Below are 20266 nucleotides of genomic sequence, written 5' to 3' on the forward strand. Positions count from 1 at the left end.
GTGGATTGCCTGAGCCTGCGGGTTCAAGACCCGCCTGGGCAGTGAGACCTCATCTCTACAATAATTAAAAAAATTAGCCGGGCATAGTAGCGCGCTCCTGTAGTTTCGGCTACTTGGAAGGCTGAGGTGGAAGGATAGCCGGAGCTCAGCAGGTCGAGGCTGCGGTGGCCGGGAGCAGTCACTGCACTCCAGTCTGGGTGACACAGTGAGACTCCGACTCAAAAAAAAAAAAGAATGCATGGGTTAAAATTTAAGACTGCTTACCCTAAACATGAAAGCAAAAATCAAAATTAATCCTGAGTTACATTTTACTTGTGTATGCCTCAGTTGTTTTTTCTGTTGACTGAGGCCCTCACAATAGAAGAAGGAAAAATTTCCACTACCATGATCATAGGTAAATCACGGGAGTAAATCATCTTCTGTCCCTAGGCAATATTTTCTACAAGGAGCAAGGAAAAAATTAGAAAAGGGTCTCTTCTTACCTGCTTCTTATAAGAGCAGGATATGTCTTCACCAAGAAGTCAGAGATATTCCTGCCAGTGAGGTCTTGTAGAATTTCAGAGCTGCGCTGCATTCTCTGTAGCAACGAGATGCCCCGTTAATTGCTTTGGAATTGGAGGCCTTACAGTTTGTGAAACTGCTTGTTGTTCTCCAAAAGTTATTTACGGATTCAGCTGCTGGGAAAATACTACATGAAGCACCGGCCTCCCTTGGCTCCCACGCCAATCATCTGTGGTCCCTCTTTTCCCAATCCATTGACAAGGCAGGATGGCTTAACTCCAAAATAAATTCTGATCCATCTGTGTTTCCCAACTCTGGTCCTGTCCCCTGCCAGAGCCCACATCTAGGCCCACCTCTACAGAATCTTCCAAACTGGCCTCCCCATGTCCCCCTCAGTCTTCCGCATTTCGTTCTCCACCCCAGCCAATCTGAGTACTAAAAATGTGAGCCAGAACACCTAGGTCACTTTGCCTTCTTTCTACACTCCAGGAGGATCTGGGACCACCCCAGCCCCTGCTAGGACTGCTGTGGCCCATGAAATCTGCCTGCTCCTGCTCTGACTCACCTGCTGTCTGCTCCCCTCATGCTCACCCCTCCTCCCAGTTTCTCAGCTGACATCTCTCCTCTCTGATGTGGCTTTGCACCGGGCGGTTCACATTGCCTGGAAACACTACTCAGACCCTCTCATGCTGGTCCTCAGTCCAAATGACACTCCTCAGAGAGTATTTTCTAATTCCTGTCACTCTGCATCATCACATGCTGTTGTGTCACTTTCACAGCACTCATATCCATTGAGATTTTCCTTTTGAGAGAGTGTTTTTACCTGGTATCCCCTGGAGGATATGACTTTGGTGAAAGCAGGCACTTTGCCGACATGTGGGCCGTTGTCCCCAGCACCCAGAACAGTGCCTGGCATACAGCTGACACAATAAATTTGTGACACTAATGAAACAATTTGAATAATGCCTTATCATTTACAAATTGCTATCAATATACATCTAGGACTGGAAACCAGTTCATCAAAAAATTTTGGAGAATTAAAAAATGTGTGAGTTTGAGCACCAGGTGGCGATATGGTCTGGGGAATGCGGTGTTAGTTTCTCATTCTTGTCAACCTACTTCGTGAACCCTGGGCAAACGCATTCACTCTGTCCAGGGCACCTCCCAGAGGTAGCTGAGGATATCTGGGCGGCATCACACCCCTCTATGTGTTCTTTCCCACGTGACTTGCCCTGTTCAACTCACTCTTCTCCGTGTTCCCCTCCTGTTGGGAGAGTGCTCACTGTGTGCCAGGCACTATGTTAAACGCCCGACACAGATGATCTCACATGATCCTAGTACCCTTTGGAAGAATTCTCACTTTGATGTAGAGAGAAACTGAGGTTCAGAAAGGCTAGGGGACTTGCACAGCACTGGAACCTGCAGGTGTGTGGCCTGGAGACTTGACCTGCATCTGTCTGATGCTGTAGGGCTTGCTCTTTTCACTCTGTCAAGCTGAAAATGGCACCCAGATTACAGCCACGCTCCTCGAGTGGAATGCACCTGGAACAACTACTGATGCCTGGGACAGCTCATGGGGAATTGTTTTCTAAAAATAAAAAACGGACACTCCTACAATCCACCTCCATGTATACGAGAAGTTAGGATGAGAGCTTATTCCTCAGAACCCACCACATCCAAGAACGTTAGAGCAGGAAGGGTCCCTTAGAGATGGCCAAGTCACAGCCCCAATTTCCAGAGTAGAACCACTGACCAGCCAGGCTCGGTGGCTCAGCCTGTAATCCCGCGCTTCGGGAGGCTGAGGTGAGTGGATTGCCTGAGTCCGCGGGTTCGAGACCCGCCTGGGCAACTTGGCATCTCATCTCTACAATAAATCAAAAAATCAGCTGGGCGTGTTAGCACGCGCCTGTAGTTCCAGCTACTTGGAAGGCTGAGGTGGAAGGATCGCCGAAGCCCAGCAGGTCGAGGTGGCCGGGAGCGGCCACTGCACTCCAGTCTGGGCGACAGAGTGAGACTCCAACTCAAAAAAAAAAAAGAACCACTGACCACCTCTGAATCAGCCTATACTCTGGACTTACTCCAGGCTGAATGAGGGAGTGTGTCTGAGTGAGTGGATATGAATGTGTGTGTGTGTGGTGGGGAGGATTGAGAGCGTGCAGCTCCTGTGCGGGTGTGTGACGGTCAATGTGGCTCCAGAGAAAGGCATGAATGACAGTAAGAAAATGCAGGAGGGAAAGAAAATGCAGGAGGGAAAGAAAATGACAGGATCCAGTTTGCCTTCTTCCAGGACTTCGGCTATCAACATCTTCCCCAGGCCCCAAGGACTGACCCTACTGAAGATGCGTTTCTCAGTTGGACAGGAGGCGATGAATGAAGGACTATTTAGCACTCCCTACCCCACTCCTTCTCCTGGCTGAGAACTTAATGTGGATGTCTGGCCTCAGTACTTGACTGCAAACCAACCAGCAAAGCTTTCTCTTGGGGTATGGAGGGTGGAGGCAAGCTCCCGGAGTCCTTCTGGGATCCCTATGATGCTGCAGTGGCTCGGTTGTGATTCAAAGACAGAATAGTATATTACTTGAGAAACACAAATATATGTCATTGGACTATAAAAGAAGAAAAAGATTGGGTGTTCATTCACATGGAATCATTTACAATACAGGAATTGTGACAATGGGCAAAATCTAACGGTGCCCTGTTATCTGCCCTTGCCTGCTGCCAGAGCAATGTCGCCTTTCTTATTAGGTAGAAGGCCACCCCAAATAAAGAGCATAGCTCCCAGCCTCCTGTGATGCCAGGCTCTGGCCAGGGATGCATACGTGGGAGCTTCAGAAGATCTCCCTCAACAGAGCGCACGCGCATGCTTTGCTCTCTCTTCTGCCTCTCCCTTCTCCCATTCCGCTGCCTGGAAAGTAGATTCTGGCGTCTTGGCCAATGAGGTGGAGGCGTATTTAGCACCGAGGAGCAACAGAGCAGAGCATCAAGCACCACCCACGTAGACTTAGAGGAGAGAGGCAAGCTGTGTCTTGTTTTATCCACTGTTAGTTTAGGGTTGTCATCACTTGAGTTGAATCTAATTTTAAATAATTCCTTGCCCACACTATTTCATTAAATCCTCATAACAATGCTATGATATAAATGCAGCTATTCCCAATTTTCAAGTGAGGAAATGAAGGTTTAGAGAGGTCAGGTAGCCCACCCAGGCCTTTCCACCTCCCACATCTATGCTCTCTGAGAACTGTTCATTCATTGACAAATCATGGGAGAGGACCCTCTAAGGCCCAGCTCTGTGCAGGTCAGCTGGGAGGCTCGTTACCAACCAGAGGCAAAGAGAGACTTCTCTGGCCTCTTTACTGTCTCGAAAAACCCCAGGAGAGGCTAACTGGGATCCGTTGTGCACCAATGCGTTAGATGCACAGCACACAGCAAGCTTCTTGAATAAGACTCTTCATAAGTATGTAAATAAGCTCACATTTGAATGTACATCACAGCATTGTTTATAGTGGAGAAAAATCCAACATCCAAATATCCAAGCCATGGGAGATCAGTTAAGTAATTTAAAGTCAATTCAGGTCGGGCTCGGTGGCTCAGCCTGTAATCTCAGCACTCTGGGAGGCCGAGGTGAGTGGATTGCCTGTGTCTGCGGGTTCGCAACCAGCCCAGGCAACTTGGCGAGACCTGTCTCTACAATAAATCAAAAATTAGCCGGGCGTGGTAGTGCGTGCCTGTAGTTCCAGTTACTTGGAAGGCTGAGGCAGAAGGATTGCCGGAGCCCAGCAGGTCGACGCTGGGGTGACCATGAGCGTGCCACTGCACTCCATCCGGGGCGACAGAGTGAGACTCCAACTCAAAAAAAAAAAATAAATAAATAAAGTCAATTCAAACAGTGGAACAGTATGCAGGGAGTAAAAATAATGTAGCTGTGCATTTATTGATGTGGATGTGTGCTCATGCTATGCTACTCAGTGAAAAGAGCAGGTTTCTAGATAGCATTTTGCATATAATCCTGTTTGGGTGGATGAAAACCAAACGCAATTGGCGGTTACCTCCACGTGATCATTTTTTTCTTCTGACTTACCTGTGTTTTCTAATTTGTCTATTTTAAACATGCATGACTTGTATAATTTTTAGAAATATTTCAACACATTTTTTTTGAGACAAGAGTCTCACTCTGTGGCCCAGGCTGGAGTGTGGTAGTATAATCATAGCTCACTTCAGCCTCAATTTCTTAGCCTCTGGCAATCCTTTCCCTCAATATCTTGAGTAGCTGGAACCACAACTATCACATCTGGCTAGTGTTTTATTTTTGGTAGGGTCAGGGTCTCACTATGTTGCCCAGACTGGTTTTGAACTCCTGGCCTCAACGATCCTCCCACCTCGACCTTCCAAATAACTGGGATTACAGGTGCGAGCCACAATGCCTGGCCTAAATACATTTTTTTTTTTTACTAGATTAAACAGGAAGTGTTTGGTGGAAAATGAAACTTTTGGTCGGTGACCTCTTCCAAGTGGCACCCATAGGGCCCTGTGGGAAGCCCCGCTGAGAAGATCCAGTGAGCCTAGTTAGTCCCTCACCCAATGCCAGGCTAAAATGTGAGTCGACAAGAGACCCAGGAGGGTTCCTGCTGGGTGGGCAGGTCCAGGGACCCCGGCTTCCCAAGGGGTTGGGTACCTGAGGAGGTGGGAGCCCCCCGGCGCCCTCGGGGCACTCGGGCAGCATGGTGAGCTTCTCTCTGGTGCTGCACATGCAGGACGGCGAAGGGTTGTCTGGGGTCCACTTTTGCTTCTGGAATAGGTGGGTGACGTTGGGAGACACAGAAGGCGTCTTCCAGGGGGTTGAATTGCCACAAGGATATGCCCTTGTGGAAGACAAGAAAATATTCCACAGTCAGTCTCGAGGCTGATGCAGAGTCGTGTCCGCCCTCTTTTTCCTCCATTCCTGCTCCTCTGACTCCTGCACTTTCTGTGTACATGCTCAAGGTCAGTTTCTGCTCATGAAATACCAGGACTAGGATTCTGTGGACTGACGGGCCGTGGGGCAGGGAGAGGACTGCCTAGCTTGTGGACTGTTTCTTCCTCTAGCAGCTCTAACTGTTGAGAGAGAACTAATTGGAAACTGGTTTATTTGGGCCCTTACTGATAGCTTTGAAAAGTACCGAAGGCTGGGCTCGGTGGCTCAGCCTGTAATCCCAGTACTTTGAGAGGCTGAGGCGAGTGGATTGCCTGAGCCCGAGGGTTTGAGACCAGCCCGGGCAACTTGGCGAGACCTCGTCTCTACAATAAAATAAAAAATAGCCAGGCATCTGTAGTTCCGGCTACTTGGAAGGCTGAGGCAGAAGGATTGCCAGAGCCCAGTAGGTCGATGCTGGGTGGCCGTGAGCGTGCGTGCCACTGCACTCCACCCTGGGCGATGGAGTGGGACTCCAATTAAAAAAAAAACAAAAAACAAAGAAAAGTACTGAAAAGAGAAGTTAAAGTGATACTGAACTTTCAGAACTCCTAGTGGATTTCAACTGCCCTCTAGCCTAAGGATTCCTCCCAGGCTGGTAAGGGTCCCAGGTAAGTAGGAGGGCTGGGGCCCTTCCAAGCAGTGTGCGACACCAGGGCCACGCCACCGAGCCCACAACTGCCTTCTCTAAACTTGTAATGATAATTGAGACAGCGTACATGGAATTAACAGTATTTATATAACAGCATATCCCCAGCTCCCTCCCTCTTGCTCAAGCAAGCTTTGGGGAATCATCTGTGAACTCAGCATACAGCTTCTCTGTGGAGACAGCTGGGGCTGTCCAGTGACATCCTGGGAGGTGGTGATCGCCCCTGCACACAGGGGGGAAGGGAAGGCGGCGGGCGCTGGGCAGAAGCGGGGTGTGACCCATGTAACGCAGAGAGGACTGAGGTAGCCTCCGCCACCCCACCAGCCTGGACCCCACCATCTGGGGCTCCCGGGAGCTGACAGTGCTAGGCAGGGGTGTGCGGGGACTTACGGAAGCCACTCGTCCTTCAAGCAGCGGTTGCCGAAGCCTGGCTTGTTCAGGAGGACGTCTGCAAGCACCGCGAGCCGCTCACTGCCCAGGTCATCCATGCTAGACAGAGCGAGACACACGACTGGGACCAAGCAGACAGAAGCAGCCAATATGCAATTCTCAGCCTGTATTGGAGACCCTGAATGCCGCCTTGGCATGGTTCGGGTCTCCTGGGAGCAGGGTAGGCTGCCCAAACACGCCCAGTGGCCTCATGGCATGTTGTCCACACCCCAGAAGGATGATGCTTCAACCCCTCATCCCGGCTCTGCATTCTCCACTTGGGCTTACCTTTCAGACAGTGGCAGGTACATCAACACCCTTTCTGAGAGCAACCCGAGATCTCCTCCCAGGCTGGTAAGGGTCCCAGGGAAATAGGAGGACCAGGGCCCTCCCAAGCAGTGAGCCACACTGGAGCCCACACCATGGAGGAGGATGGTGACCAGGGAGTCTGCGCACCTGAAGAAGGTGTACTGCTGCCCGTACATCCAGGGGTGAAGGGTCAAGGCGGGGTATTCGCCAAAAGGAGGCACGATGATGGACAGCATCAGAGCCAAGAACACAAAAGTGGCTGGGAGCACAATCTGTAGGGAACAGACATGGAAACAGGGGCGGTGGTGTGTGATGTTCCACCCACACCATGCATATGCACACGCACACGTTCATCTTCCAAATGTTTATCCAGCAGCCTCCTAATCAGGCCCTGATGGGAAAGGTCAGGCTTCCAGGGGAACACAGAAGGCAGGGCGTGTAAAGGCAAGATGTGCAGAAGGAAACAGAATGTTCTGGTAGACACTGAAGAATCTGCATGTGGGCTAGTGTTCAGCCCGATGTTGAGGGACAATTCAAAGAGCAAGACACGCAATTCACTGCCCTTTGAACAAGTTTCTTTTCTTAAGGAAAAAAAAAACCCAAAACATTAAAAGCAAAAAGAGGACAGTGACCTTATAGGTAGGGTCATTGCAAAAACAAAAAAACAAATGAAAACGTGTCTTTACCCTTCACTGTAAAAATAAAGTAAGGGCCAGGTGCAGTGGCTCACAGCTATAATCCCAGCACTTTAGGAGGCTGAGGTGAAAGAATTGCCTGACCCCATGGGTTCAAGACCAGCCTGGGCAACTTGGTGAGACCTCATCTCTACAATAAATCAAACAATTAGCTGGGTGTGGTGGCAGGTGCCTGTAGTTCCAGCTACTTGGCAGGCTGAGATGGAAAGACCACCTGAGCCCAGCCAGTCAAGAGTGTGTCACTGCACTCTAGCTAGCCTGGGCGACAGAGTGAGACTCTGCCTATAAATAAATAAAACAAATAAATAAATAAAGTAATAGTAACATTTTCACTATTAGTCTATTTTCTTTTCCAAGTGAGATCCAACTTACAAGGAAAGTTTGTGCTAACAAGAATCAAAATAAGGAGGAAAGGAGGAAGCAAAGCCGGCAAAATCTCAAGAGGGCGACCCACTATGCTAGAACCCTGTGGGCAGCGGGAGAGAAGGGCAAAGCCAGCAGAGGGCAGGCCCTGGGAGAGGCACCAAGCCCACCCAGCACGACCACATACCTGGGCCAGGAAGTCCCTGTGGCTGCGGATGGCGTGGTGGAACCGCTTGACCAGCAGTGCTTGAACATGCTGGAAGACCAGCCGCACCCCCATGTTGAGCCGCAGGCCTGGGACCTCAGGCTCTGGGGCAGGCTGGCCCTCAGGGGGAGCAGCCGGCGCCCCTGGGGCACACACGTTGGTGTCCTGGGGAGTCTGTCCGGCCTTCTCTCGGGGACCCAGGCAGGGGTGTCGGAGGCTAACGTTTTCCCCTTTCTGCTGAGCGCCACCTGGTTTGGCAAATTGAATTAATAATTTGGAAGAGCACCCACAAGATCTAAAACTCCAATGCCATTTTTTTTTTACAGCCTTGGTTTTTTTCTTCATTTAAATCAGCAACAAAATACCAAGTTAGGTAGGTTAATAACTTTTATAAAAATCCATTTTCTGGTGGAGATTGTCTATAGATAGAATCACCTGAGACCACTTAAAAATTCCCATTAGCAGCCAGGCTCGGTGGCTCAGCCTGTAATTCTGCGCTTTGGGAGGCTGAGATGAGTGGATTGCCTGAGCTCGTGGGTTCGAGACTCGCCTGGGCAACTTGGCAAGACCTCATTTCTATAGTAAAATAAAAATATCAGCCGGGCATGGTAGCGCATGCCTGTAATTCCGGCTACTCGGAAGGCTGAGGTGGAAGGATTGCCGGAGCCCAGAAGGTTGAGGCTGCGGTGGCCGGGAGTGGCCACTGCACTCCAGTCTGGGTGACAGAGTGAGACTCCAACTCAAAAAAAAAAAAATCCTATTATCATTAAAAAGAACAAAATAGCTCTAAAAGCATTGGCATAGAGAGGCTGAAACATGCAACTCAGTAAAAAAAGTCAAGTGCAAATCTGTATGTGTTATATGATTACGGTTATGTTAGAAAGTTCATGCAGCATACACAAAGAGAAACAACATCATATGCACATACACATGCAATTGCAGCACTCTGGAGGATACCCAGGGATGTCTACAGAGATGACCCTGGGAGCAGAGCTGGTCAGGGCAGGAGGATGGAGGGGGACGGAGACCTGCAGCTTTTGCGTATTTTGTGAACTTATAAAAAAGCCATATTCGTTTATTACCTGTTTACTTAAAAATCAGAGTCAACTTGGTTTTTTCTGACACTGAGAATGGTAGGAAGGCTAATGAACGAAGGGGCTTGAATTCTGAGTTTTACAAGATGCGTGAATTTGGGGAAGTGACTCAACCTGCATGAACCTGAGTTTTCTCAGCTGTGAAGTGAAAATGAGGACGTTTCATAGGACTGTTCTGAAGACTAAATAAGTTAACTCATGTGAACGTGCCACATAAACCACTGCAAGTCACCAGCCATGTTGAAGCTATCCTTTACCATCAGGGTCAAGGCTTGTGCAGAGTGTTTGTTGTTGGACATGGAGGAGAGCCTAGAGGACAGTTAGCTGGTCCCAGCTGCTTCCTTAACCCTCCTCCAGCCCTCCAGGGCAAGGACTGTTGCCAAGAAAGTTGGGTCAGCTCAATCACCCTGTCAGCTAACACTCACCCATGGTGGGCCAGGTCTGGGATGCAGAGACCTGGTGACAGGGAGCCCCGGCCCCAGCTCAAGTTCCAAGCTCCGTCCTGCAGCCTTCCTTTCCTGATCTGGGCCCAGAGCTGCCATCTGCCGTGGCTGGCCATCCCCTTGGCAAAACCTGCTGCTTCTCCTTAGCTCCTCTTAGCTGGCTGACCTCATCCCAAACTTCCGACTAAGGTCTGCTGAGTGCCGCAGGCCTACTCAGCGTCACCAGTTGGTCCTTGGCTTTCTGCTACTTTCTAGTAGCTACGGCTGTGAGCCATCCCTTCAGAAGTGGCATTGAGCCTCCTGGTGCCATGCAACACGTGGCTTCCATGGGCAGCTACAGGTTCCTTCAAACTCTGGAGACAACATTAGAAAGTGTCCTCCTCTAAGGCCAGGTGCAGTGGCTCATGCCTATAATCCCAGCACTTTGGGAGGCCACGGTGAGAGAATTGCCTGAGCCCTTGGAGTTGAAACCAGCCTGGGCAACTTGGTGAGACCTCATCTCTACACTAAATCAAAAAATTATCCAGGCATGGTGGTGCACGCCTGTAGTCCCAGCTACTTGGAAGGCCAAGGCACAAGGATCGCCTGAGCCCAGCAGGTCAAGGCTGCAGTAGCCGGGAGCATGCCACTACCCTCCAGCCTGGGTGACAGAGTGAGACTCCAACTCAAAAACAAAACAAAAACAAAGAAAGTGTCATCCTCTAACACTGAACTAATTCAACAGAAATGTACTTAGCCATCTGAAGATGGGAGGTGGTGAGTGTGGGATCCCAGTCCTAGGTGTGAGAGTAAAGACCGGAGCGGGACAACCCGCATCTGTGTGACTTTAAGCAAGTCGTCCCACCCCTGTCAGCCCAGTTCCCCCAGATGGGGCAGATCCCTGACTCATGAGATTGTAGTGACAGTCACATATGACAATGGATACTAATACTTGGTGAACTACAGGACTACACAAACTTGAGGTAGCGGACAGTCTGTGAATGTGGAGAGAGAGTGTGGCTAAGTCTCAGCAGAGGTCACATACTGTGCCATGACTCGGCATTCTTTAACTTGCTCAATTCTCTCCAACACCTCTAAAGGCAGATGTCATTATTATCCCTGTCTTGCAAATGGGGAAACTGAGGTCCAAAGAGGCTAAGCACATCCCTAAGCCACTCCATGTGCAAATTCTGACATTCAGGTGTGACGTCTGGCCTGCCTCACGGCGGGGGCTACACTCTTGCCTTGACTGCGCCTTCGGGACATGCGGTTCTGTACCCATGCTGATCAGTCTTCTGATGGGTAGTATTCCCCTGAGAGGAGCTAACTATTAGGAAGGAGTATTCTCTGCAGATAAAGGCCCCAACTCTTGAATCCTGTATAGCTTCTATATAAACTAGCATAGTTTTTTCTGGTCTTGATTAATAGGTCTTTGGCTTGGGGTAAGCTGCGAGAATTCCATTTCTGTATCAGCAAAGCTCGAAAGAAAACTCGGGCCCTGTAGTGAGCTGCTCCTGCCCCCAGAGGACTGCTCTCCCACCCCACACCCACTCTGCCACGATGACCACCTCTTTTGGCCACCATGTGACCTGCCTGGATGGACTGCGCTCAGGTGGGCTGGTGTATTTGCCCACTGGTAGTGCTACGCAAAGCTGAGAAACATTTGGGATCACGTGAAAAGCAAGATGAGGACCAGTTTATCTTAAGAGCCGATGCCAGAGTCCCTACGAGGAGGAAACACTCTGCAGAGGAAGACACCATGAGAGGCCACCCGGGGCAGAAGGTCACCAGGGCTTAAGTGGTGTCGGGAGCCCACATGGCAGAGGAGATGGCTGCACAGCTCTGCTTGTGACAGGAGAGGGCTTCACGAGTGGAAGATGCCTCCTGTCCCGTCAGAAAGAGCCTGAGTCGTGGCAGCATTTGAAGTACCTCCAGCCCTCCAGTGTCTGCTCCACTCACGGATGCCTTGTGTGCTGTGGATTTTGGTAAAAACCATGGAAGGAGCTGGCTGGTGCTCAGGCTGACATGTGTGGAAGAGAGACTCCCAGCATCCATGGGAATGAGGGTCCCCACAGGCCACTAAATGAGGACTCAGAATGATTTCATCTTGGTCTCAAAGGGGCCCCGGGGGCGCTAACTGGCAGCTGGGTTATGGTTGCTGTCACCATCATTGCTAAGGACTCTGCCAGCTATCACTCACACACACAGACATGGATCAGAGGCCTTGGGATAGATCTGAGAGGACGTGAGGATGATGATGTGGCAGGAACAAGAGGCTGAGGGAGGGTGAGAAGTGAGGAGATGGAGTTTCCAACCTGACCTCACGAGAGTCCTGATCCATCCTCAGTGCTCCCATCTAGACCTAACTCAGCCTCTCATTCCTTTGTCACTCCCAGGTCCCAAGGATGCAACATGCCTGTTACTGGGGGATCAGATGCCAGGGAGGAGCATTGGTCTACTTTGCTGTCTTGTGACTTTTTCCTTAGACTTTCCAGAGCTTGGGGGGGGGGCGTTGGCAGGGAGGGAACAAGCCACATCCTCTAGCATCATACCATCAAACAGAGGTCCCGAGTAAGAATCCTCCGTGACCCTCAGGAAGATCTGTCAGGAGGAAAATAAGAGAGAATTTGGTTTAGACATGCCCACTCTCAAAAAAAACAAAAAAACAAAAAACTCTCCTGAGCTCAATTTTGCAAAGCATTGCTTCATACTGGGAAGAAAGTCCATTATGACTCTTTATCTAAGAACATTGTCTTCTATAAATACAAAAGTGTGAGCATACGGTGACCACAATCACGTAAAATATGTTTGCATATGGACAAAGTGGGGAGGAAATAATCCAAAATAAAGACAGTGGTTACACTTGGGTAGGAACTGCGGCTTTTTGCTTCCATAAAATTTTGCTCTAATGTTAGACTTCGGCAAATAACCACCTCTTCTGGCAGCAGGCAGAGCCTGCAGGGATCTCTGCTTTACCTCTTCCAGGGGCGTGTCAGAAATTCCAAAACTGCTGAGCCCCAGGTCAGTCAGCGTCTCCTCCAGCTCTCTGAACAGGCTGGCATATGCCCTCTGCTTGAAATTCTTATTTGGAAGAAGGAAGATGAGCTCTTGACCAATGCATTCCACCAGCTTGGCCTCTGGCACATGGTGGAAAACCACGTCCATCAGCTCGTTCACGTCCCCTAGGTCAAGAACAAAGACCGTTGCCCACTTTGTTTTCCAGAACCCGATGACTGAGGGTGCCTGTGTTTCCTGCCTTCTGCACCTTCCCTTGAGGAAGGGGCAGTTTGCTACTCAGTGGTGATACTTTCAAAGGACTGATGTCCCACCAAGAATGCTTTTAGCTGGGTTGACCTTGCAATGGTCCCTCAGAGGCAGAGGGAGACGGAAGCAGAGGAGTCCCCACTAGCTAGCTGTGCAGCCTTGGAGAGTCAGGCAACATCCTTGTGCCAGCTTCTTCTTCTGTTCAATCAAATGTTCTGTCCCCTTGAGCTATGCTATGTCGGACAGGTCATACCCAAGTTTCCTCATCTGTGAAAAGAACAAACTGTTGTTTTTTGAGGACTGCACGAGTTAGTACACACGCACTAGGAGCAGTGCCTGGCACACAGGGGAGTGTTAGCTCCTGTTGTTACCACGAGCATCATCTCAGGCAAGAAAGCTCTTTGTCATTGTTGGTGCTCACCCTCACTCACTGCAGCTTGAGGGTTAAGTCAATGTTGTTTCCATTTTCCTGGTCTGGCCACAGCTCTGGGGAATTTGCCCAGACACACACCTGAAGCCTGTGACAAGCAAAGAGAGAACTCCCACTTCTGAACCACACACCGGTGCCTGGTCTGACCTCTCAGGAGACTGCACATTTTCCTTGGGACTGCGCCTGCCTCCTCAAAACACAGCATGACTCCTGGCTCACGGGAAGTGCCGTGGGGCTTGAGACTCCTGCAGACAGGCCGGGGTGGGGCATGGCATGCACAGCATGGAACGTGAGCAAGTGTCAGGCAGCAGCTATTTGCCTGATGCGCTTATACAGTTACAACTAAATTTTATGCACAAGCATGTATTACTTTAAAGTCAAAAATCGAACTTGGGCCAGACATGGTGGTGAGCATCCCTGCTACGACTAGGGAACCTGAGGCGCGAGGATTGCTTTATCCCAGGAGTTCGAGGTTACAATGAGCTGTGAACAACACCACTGCACTCCACTGGACAACAGAGCGAGACCCTGCCTATACATGAATAAATCGATAAATAATCTGACATGAAAACTTGAAAGCACGCACCTGAAGAAAGAATTCCCTAGCACGTCCTTGTGAGAGACAGGTCGAAGGGAAAGAAATTCTGGAAACTCAGAACACAGCACTTTGGAAAGCTGAGCGGTTCTCTTAGAGAGAGTCAGGGCCTCCCAGCGGGTTCTTTTCTTTGTTTTAAAAATGACCTGAGTGGAGGAATTTCATGGCTTTCACAAAAATCCCTCTGCTTAGCTGGTTGAAAGGCTCGTTTTATGTCAGATCTGCAGGACCACTTCACCAGAGGCTGGAGAGCACTTGGCGGAGGAAATAGCTCTGCCCTGGTATCTCTCCAGGGGTCATGTTCATTGTTCTCTTAGGAAGGAAGTTGAACCCGAAGCTGCTGGGTTCCCAGGATTTGTGTCTTAGACGTGTGTCAGCCTTTCTAGAAGTAGCCCTGCAAGTCAGCCGGGCTCTCAGTGTCTGGCAGGGAGGGCCACGGTGTGTGGTGTGTGGGTGTGTGAGGGGCTAGCCTCCAGGAGATAACAGGATCAGAATGGTCTTCTGCCCTTACCTGGGGCACAGCTACCTCCTGTACTTCCTACCGTCCACAGCATCCCAACTGTATACAAAGAAAACCTTTACTTAGAAATAAAGTAATATTTTTTAAAACAACCACCCCCAGCCATGCAGGCCTTGTTTCGAACTTGATTTTGGTGAACACAGTGATTAAACATATTAATATTAATTTTTTGTGTTTTTTTAGTTGGAGTCTCACTCCTTCGCCCAGGCTGGAGTGCAAAGGCATGCTCCCGGCCACTGCAGCCTCAACCTGCTGGGCTCAGGTGATCCTTCCGCCTCAGCCTTCTGTGTAGCCGGAACTACAGACACATGCTACCACACCCAGGTATTTTTTATTTTATTGTAGAGACAAGGTCTCACCAAGTTGCCTGGGCTGGTGTCGAACCTGCGAGCTCAGGCAATCCACTCGTCTCGGCCTCCCAAAGTGCTGGGATTACAGGCTGAGCCACTAAGCCTGGCCTAATATTAATTTTTTAGAATGGAAACTTCTTGGCCAAGATTCCTCCCAGGAGAAATCTTGAGGAGCAGGGAGATGCTCACAGTAATGCCGGCGAGGCAAAAGCCAGGAATGTCATCCTAAAAGAAATTTTCTGTCAATGCAGAGAGGGTGGGAACGTGAATGCTAGGGTTGTGACCCTGGGCATTTTCCTTCAGGTTTTAGTCATAGTACATAAATATTGTATAATTTTCTTGTTTTACCAGACTTCAGTTAGCAACTTCTTCTACGTGGAACGAATCTGTGCTTAATGCAGACTTTGTCTTTTTTTTTGGGTAAGCAGATTCCTCCCCCCTCACGAGCCCAGGTCAGCACATGAGTGTAGTTTTCTTCCATGTGGGAAAGTGCTTCTGTAGTGACAACCTTTCTGCTACATCTCCCCGGAGGGGGGGCTCCCCTGAGAGCTTCAATGCCCCCTACTTCAAGGAAGAACCACTGGGAAACCGAGGGCAGAGTCAGGAATGTAACAGGATGTGTGACATCACCAGATTTGCCGTCTTTGCAAGCAGCCTCTGACTCTCCAAGGCCCCTGCAAGGACCCTGCGTCACTATGATTCCACTAGAGGCTGCCATGGCCCATGTTTAAAAGAGGCTCTTGGGGACAGGAATGTTGTCAGAGCTGGGGCAGGAGGACCCCAGGAATGGAGGCGTAATAGGGGTGGAATGGACAGACTGTTTTCTTCATTACAGGGAGAGGGCCCTCAAATGCATGACTTTTAAAATCCCTTTGGGAATGGTGGAGGGAGAAAAAGGAGAAAGAAGCCTAAAGAAAAGACGCACACTCCTACGATCTTGGGCCCAAGTACACAGTGTGCTCTTTGCTCCCATTAAAACACATGACAACAGGACACACCCGGCAATATAGGGAGATGGCCACAGACAAGCGTCTGGGCCTGCCCTGGTCCTTACCGTCCAAGACTTGCTCTGGAGTTAGGTCACTGACACAGGCGGGACAGGAGGCCGAGAAGCCTTTGGACGCACAGTCGCAGGGCCCCTGGACAGACCAGAACAGCTGATGAGGCTCACGTCACCTCCATGGCAGCCCCTTCTGAGGTCCTCTGCCGTCACCACCTGCTTTGTTTCTTACTGCCAAGTGTGGCCAACACATTTTTTCTTCACTCCTTAATCTATGAATTCATTTGAGCATTTTGAGGGTGTAGCCACTTGATTTTATCCTGGGGAGCGTGTGAGTCAGGCACAGAGAGAAGCAGAGCCTTGGATGATCTCTTTGGCTGTCAGAAATGATATGGCAGGCGGCTATAGGTTCTGCCTGCGTGAGGCATTCTGCTTCTGCCTCCCTGCAATGGACACTAGGCTCCGGACATCTATGGAGGGCAGCAGAAGCCAGTGGCAGCTGGAACACTTAAAATATAGGTATCAGTAACGCTACAATATCATCATCGTGGCAATTTGAATGTGAGTGACACCTGTTCTCAAGGAGGCCAGAGTACATTAATAATACTTTATCTCATTCCAGCTACTTGGAAGGCTCAGGCAGAAGGATCTTCTGAGCCCAACATGTTGGGGCTGCAGTTGCTGTGAGCGTGCCACTGCACTCCAGCCTGAGTGACAGTGAGACACCAACTCAAAATAATTAATAATAATAATAATACTTTATCTCATTATCTTCACAGCACTAAGAAGCAGAGAAGTCATGAGTTTCATTTTCCACGTGTATAAAAAACAAAACAATGAGGACTGAAGTCATTTGCCTAGGATGACACAGTCTGTTCCCTTCATAACCCAGACCTAGACCCAGGGCTTCTGACATGCTCAAGTGATTTTTTCTGCTGGTTGGTGGGTTTGTTTGTTTGTGATGTGATGGCTCCAAAGAGGCCTTTTCTTAGCTTTCATTTACCACTGGAATTAGGGAAGAGTGTTGAAATAAAAAATTTTTAAAAAGAAGCTTAAGCAACTCTCCTTAAAACAGTCTAACCTTGGAGGAGAAGATATTTCTGTGTTGTACCAAACCACAAGTAGAGTTCGGGTTACCAGCATGTAACCTGCATGTTGTCACCTCAGGTCTTTTAAAACTAGTTGTTTCACTTAGGCTAACGCATCTCTGAAGGAGGAGGGTTCAGAATGTATTTATCAAAAGCTCCTGCAAATGTCCCAGATGCAAAGAAGCTGATTCTGACAGCCAGTGCTGAGTAGACAGAACCATCTGGAGCAGCAGGATGCTGCTCCCCAGGACGGCTCCTTCCCGGCACACACGTACCTCACAGCTTCTCTTTTGGCTCTGGATGTTTTTCATCTTGCGCACCAAGGTTAAGTAGAAGCCTGTGCCAAAGCAGCTCTTCAGGAAGAGGGGGGTGCCCGAGCAGTAGAGCCTGCCCTGGGAGATGATGGCAATGCGGTCCCCCAGGAGGTCGGCCTCATCCATGTGGTGAGTGGACATGATGATGGTTCTGCCTGCAGGGGGGGAGGTGTTGGGGTCACCAGACAGACAGACTGGGCATGGCTGGCTGAAGGTGTGCAGCAAGCTATGGTTACATGGTTGCAAAAACTGGGAGTCAATAAAAGTAAGAAACAATTCTGCAGCAAGTTCTAGAATATTAGTACAACCTTCTCCAGTGCCCCATGCCCTGCAAAGCACTGTTGCATACCATGTCTCAGTACCAGGCACAGACCCTGAGGTCATCTACGGGACTCGCTGTCATGAGCAGCTTGAGTTCCACGTGTATGTTCTCTGGGTCATTAAGCTCTACATGTATAATCCTTGTAAAGAACACACATGCATATCACCCAGCTCTGTCCCCAACTGTGATACGCACACACGTGCACACACATGCGTGTGCATACTCTGTAACTGGAGATGGCACTAAAACAAAACAGCAGAGAGATTCCAGGAGGTGACCAACAGTGGTAGGCCTGGGCACTCTAGCAGATGGGGAAAGGGAATCTGGTTCTGCCACAGGACTGAGTCACACCGTCATAGCTATGGCCCTCCGAGTTCCACCAGCTGCCTCCTCTGACCAGAGCACTCTGTCTGAAGGTGGTGACAGGCAAGGAAAAGTGGCTTTCTGCGGGGTGCTGGATGCCCATCAGGCTGCCACATCCTGCTCCTGAGTGGTCACCGCACAGCCATGCAGAGTCTCAGGACGTCCTTGGTCATGGGGGAATTTCACCCCGAGCTGCATTCATTATTCCAGACAGAAGGATTGCAGGCTGAGAGAACTTTCTAGAATATTTTGGGAAGTAAGCTGCTTCATCAGTGACTCCCTGTTTATGTCTGTGTAACAACCTCAGGAGGCTTTAACCAGTATGACCAAGTCGCTGATCAAGCCCCATTTGAATGCAGACATGGCGGTTACCAGACTCAGGGGCAAAATGGCAGGTGTGAGAGCCGGGACCAAGGGAAAGCCTCAGGGTGTGCACAGGGCACTGAGCAGCGGACACTACCTGAGCGATACTTCAGGAGCAGGTCCCAGATGGAGCGTCTCGAGTAGGGGTCCACCCCTGAGGTGGGCTCGTCCAGAACCACCACCTTGGCGTCTCCCATGAAGGCAATGGCCACGGACAGCTTCCTCTGCATGCCGCCTGGAGGCACAGGGAGGGTGGGTCATAAGCTTGGAGGGCTGGGAGGAGATGGGCCTGTGCTAGCAGTCTGCAAGGGTTTGCTCTGCTCCCTGGGCATCTACACCGTGTTCAAAGGCACAGGCTTTGTTGATGCTGAGAGGGCAGCCCTCGCCTCCTGGGAGCAGACCATCTGTAGACGACTCTCACATTTCAGTTCAGACATGTAAGCCTTGACCCAGATAAAACCCAGGCTGTTGCGAGACCATATTCCACATGGGTAATGACCCAGAGGGGCTGCACTGAGATTCTCTGCATAGTCAGAGAAGCATTCCAACTCTTAGGAGCTCTCCTGTTTAAGCCTCCTCCCTGCCTCCTGGGCACTGAGAGGCCACGGATTTGCCATCTGCCTCTTTGCAGTACCAAGCACCTGACAGGTCCTGAGCTTCTTCATTCCTCTTGTGGTGGAGGCCCGTGTCCTCTAACATGGACTCCATCTCCAGCTGAGCCTCCTCCCAGGACCTTCCTTTCAGCTGGGCATAGAACAGCATGTGCTCAGCCACTGTGAGGCTAGGGGACGGGAAAAGGAGAAAAGCCGTGGACTCAGAAATCCCACTTCTAGCAATGTATCTTACAAAACAGTTCAAGGAAAGCTTAGCAATAGGAAGCTTACTGCGGTGGTGTTTCTGATACAAAAACAAAACAAACAACAGACCCTGCCAGAACATCTAACAACAGAGGATGGCTTAAATGGTTCAAAAAGTTACAAAATTGTATGCAAAGATTTATTAACCTTCCTGATTTAAATGTGTATATGTATATCTGTCTACACATTAGGAGAAAGTTCTGAAAAACTCTATACTGAATTGCTATCAGTGGTTATCTCCAGCTGGTAAAATTGCAGGTGACTTTATTTTCTTCCTTTTGTCTATCTCTATCCCTTCCTCCTTCCTTCCCTCCCTTTCTCTCCCCTTGCCTTTCTTTTTTCTTTCACAATGACTATATATGGCTTCTCAGATGAGAAATAGAAGATATTTAAATGGGAAAAAGGAAAGCAATTGAAAAGCCTCCCGAAAAGTCCATCTTTAGTGCCATGGTTTAAAAGAGGATAAAGAACAATGGTCCTCCCCTCTTGGCCCCTGCAAGGAAGTCCTTCAGGGCTAAGCAAGGGGCTCAGGGGTGGCTACTCTATCAGAGAGATGGCAATGCCACCCTTCTGCGGGGGAGACCTCGGCTCTGCGCACCAGAGGCAGAGTCCCAAGTGCTGAGGGGCAACTCTCAATGCACGTGGGACTAAGCACATTGAGCATGGGAAAACCAAGCGAGAGTATCCCACCCGTGACTGCACTGGGCTCTGGAGTGCAAGTGAGAGCGGGGATCAGGAGGGCCTTACTCCAGGCTCCACTTACTGGTGGAACAGGATGTTGTGCTGTGGACACATGCCGAGGCTCTGCCGGATCACATCCAGGTTGGTTTCAATGTCCTTTCCTCCGATGAGGACGGTCCCCGAGGTCGGCGGCAGCAGACCTGTCAGGATGGACCTGCCGAACAGGAGACAGGGCAGGGAGGTAGCCTTCAGGAGACTCCTTGAGGTGGGGACAGCCCCTGCCAGGGTTGGATCTGCCCATGGCTGTGAACCAAACTTGAGCCATCCTCAGCTGTGGAGACCAGCGGTTGCCCATTCAGGGCTGACACTGGTGCGTACAGCCAGGCCTTAATGCGGAGGGCCACACCTACCTCCTCTCCTTCTACCCATTTCCCTCCTGGTGCACTCAGGCTGGTGTGGGATGCGCCCTGGGATTCTGAGCCTCAGAAGACCCGTGTGCAGCCA

At 50.0% G+C, this 20266-nt stretch overlaps 1 protein-coding gene across 1 annotated transcript in view; it reads right to left on the minus strand.

Annotated features, from left to right (window-relative positions):
• ABCA4 (ATP binding cassette subfamily A member 4) overlaps positions 1–20266 on the minus strand; it is a 135289-nt gene that overhangs the window by 32409 nt on the left and 82614 nt on the right. The window contains exons 20-31 of the mRNA XM_008074610.2: positions 19845–19976; positions 18866–19005; positions 18322–18459; positions 17138–17331; positions 15829–15913; positions 12592–12797; positions 12168–12216; positions 8082–8347; positions 6984–7108; positions 6489–6587; positions 5174–5360; positions 483–577 (exon numbers count right to left, since the gene is read on the minus strand). Coding sequence (XP_008072801.1) covers positions 483–577; positions 5174–5360; positions 6489–6587; positions 6984–7108; positions 8082–8347; positions 12168–12216; positions 12592–12797; positions 15829–15913; positions 17138–17331; positions 18322–18459; positions 18866–19005; positions 19845–19976 — 1716 coding nt within the window. The remainder of the gene's footprint in view (positions 1–482; positions 578–5173; positions 5361–6488; positions 6588–6983; positions 7109–8081; positions 8348–12167; positions 12217–12591; positions 12798–15828; positions 15914–17137; positions 17332–18321; positions 18460–18865; positions 19006–19844; positions 19977–20266) is intronic.

Source organism: Carlito syrichta, unplaced genomic scaffold (assembly GCF_000164805.1).
Source record: "Carlito syrichta isolate Samal-C Ts95f unplaced genomic scaffold, Tarsius_syrichta-2.0.1 Scaffold316502, whole genome shotgun sequence".
NCBI classification, from domain to species: Eukaryota; Metazoa; Chordata; class Mammalia; order Primates; family Tarsiidae; genus Carlito; species Carlito syrichta.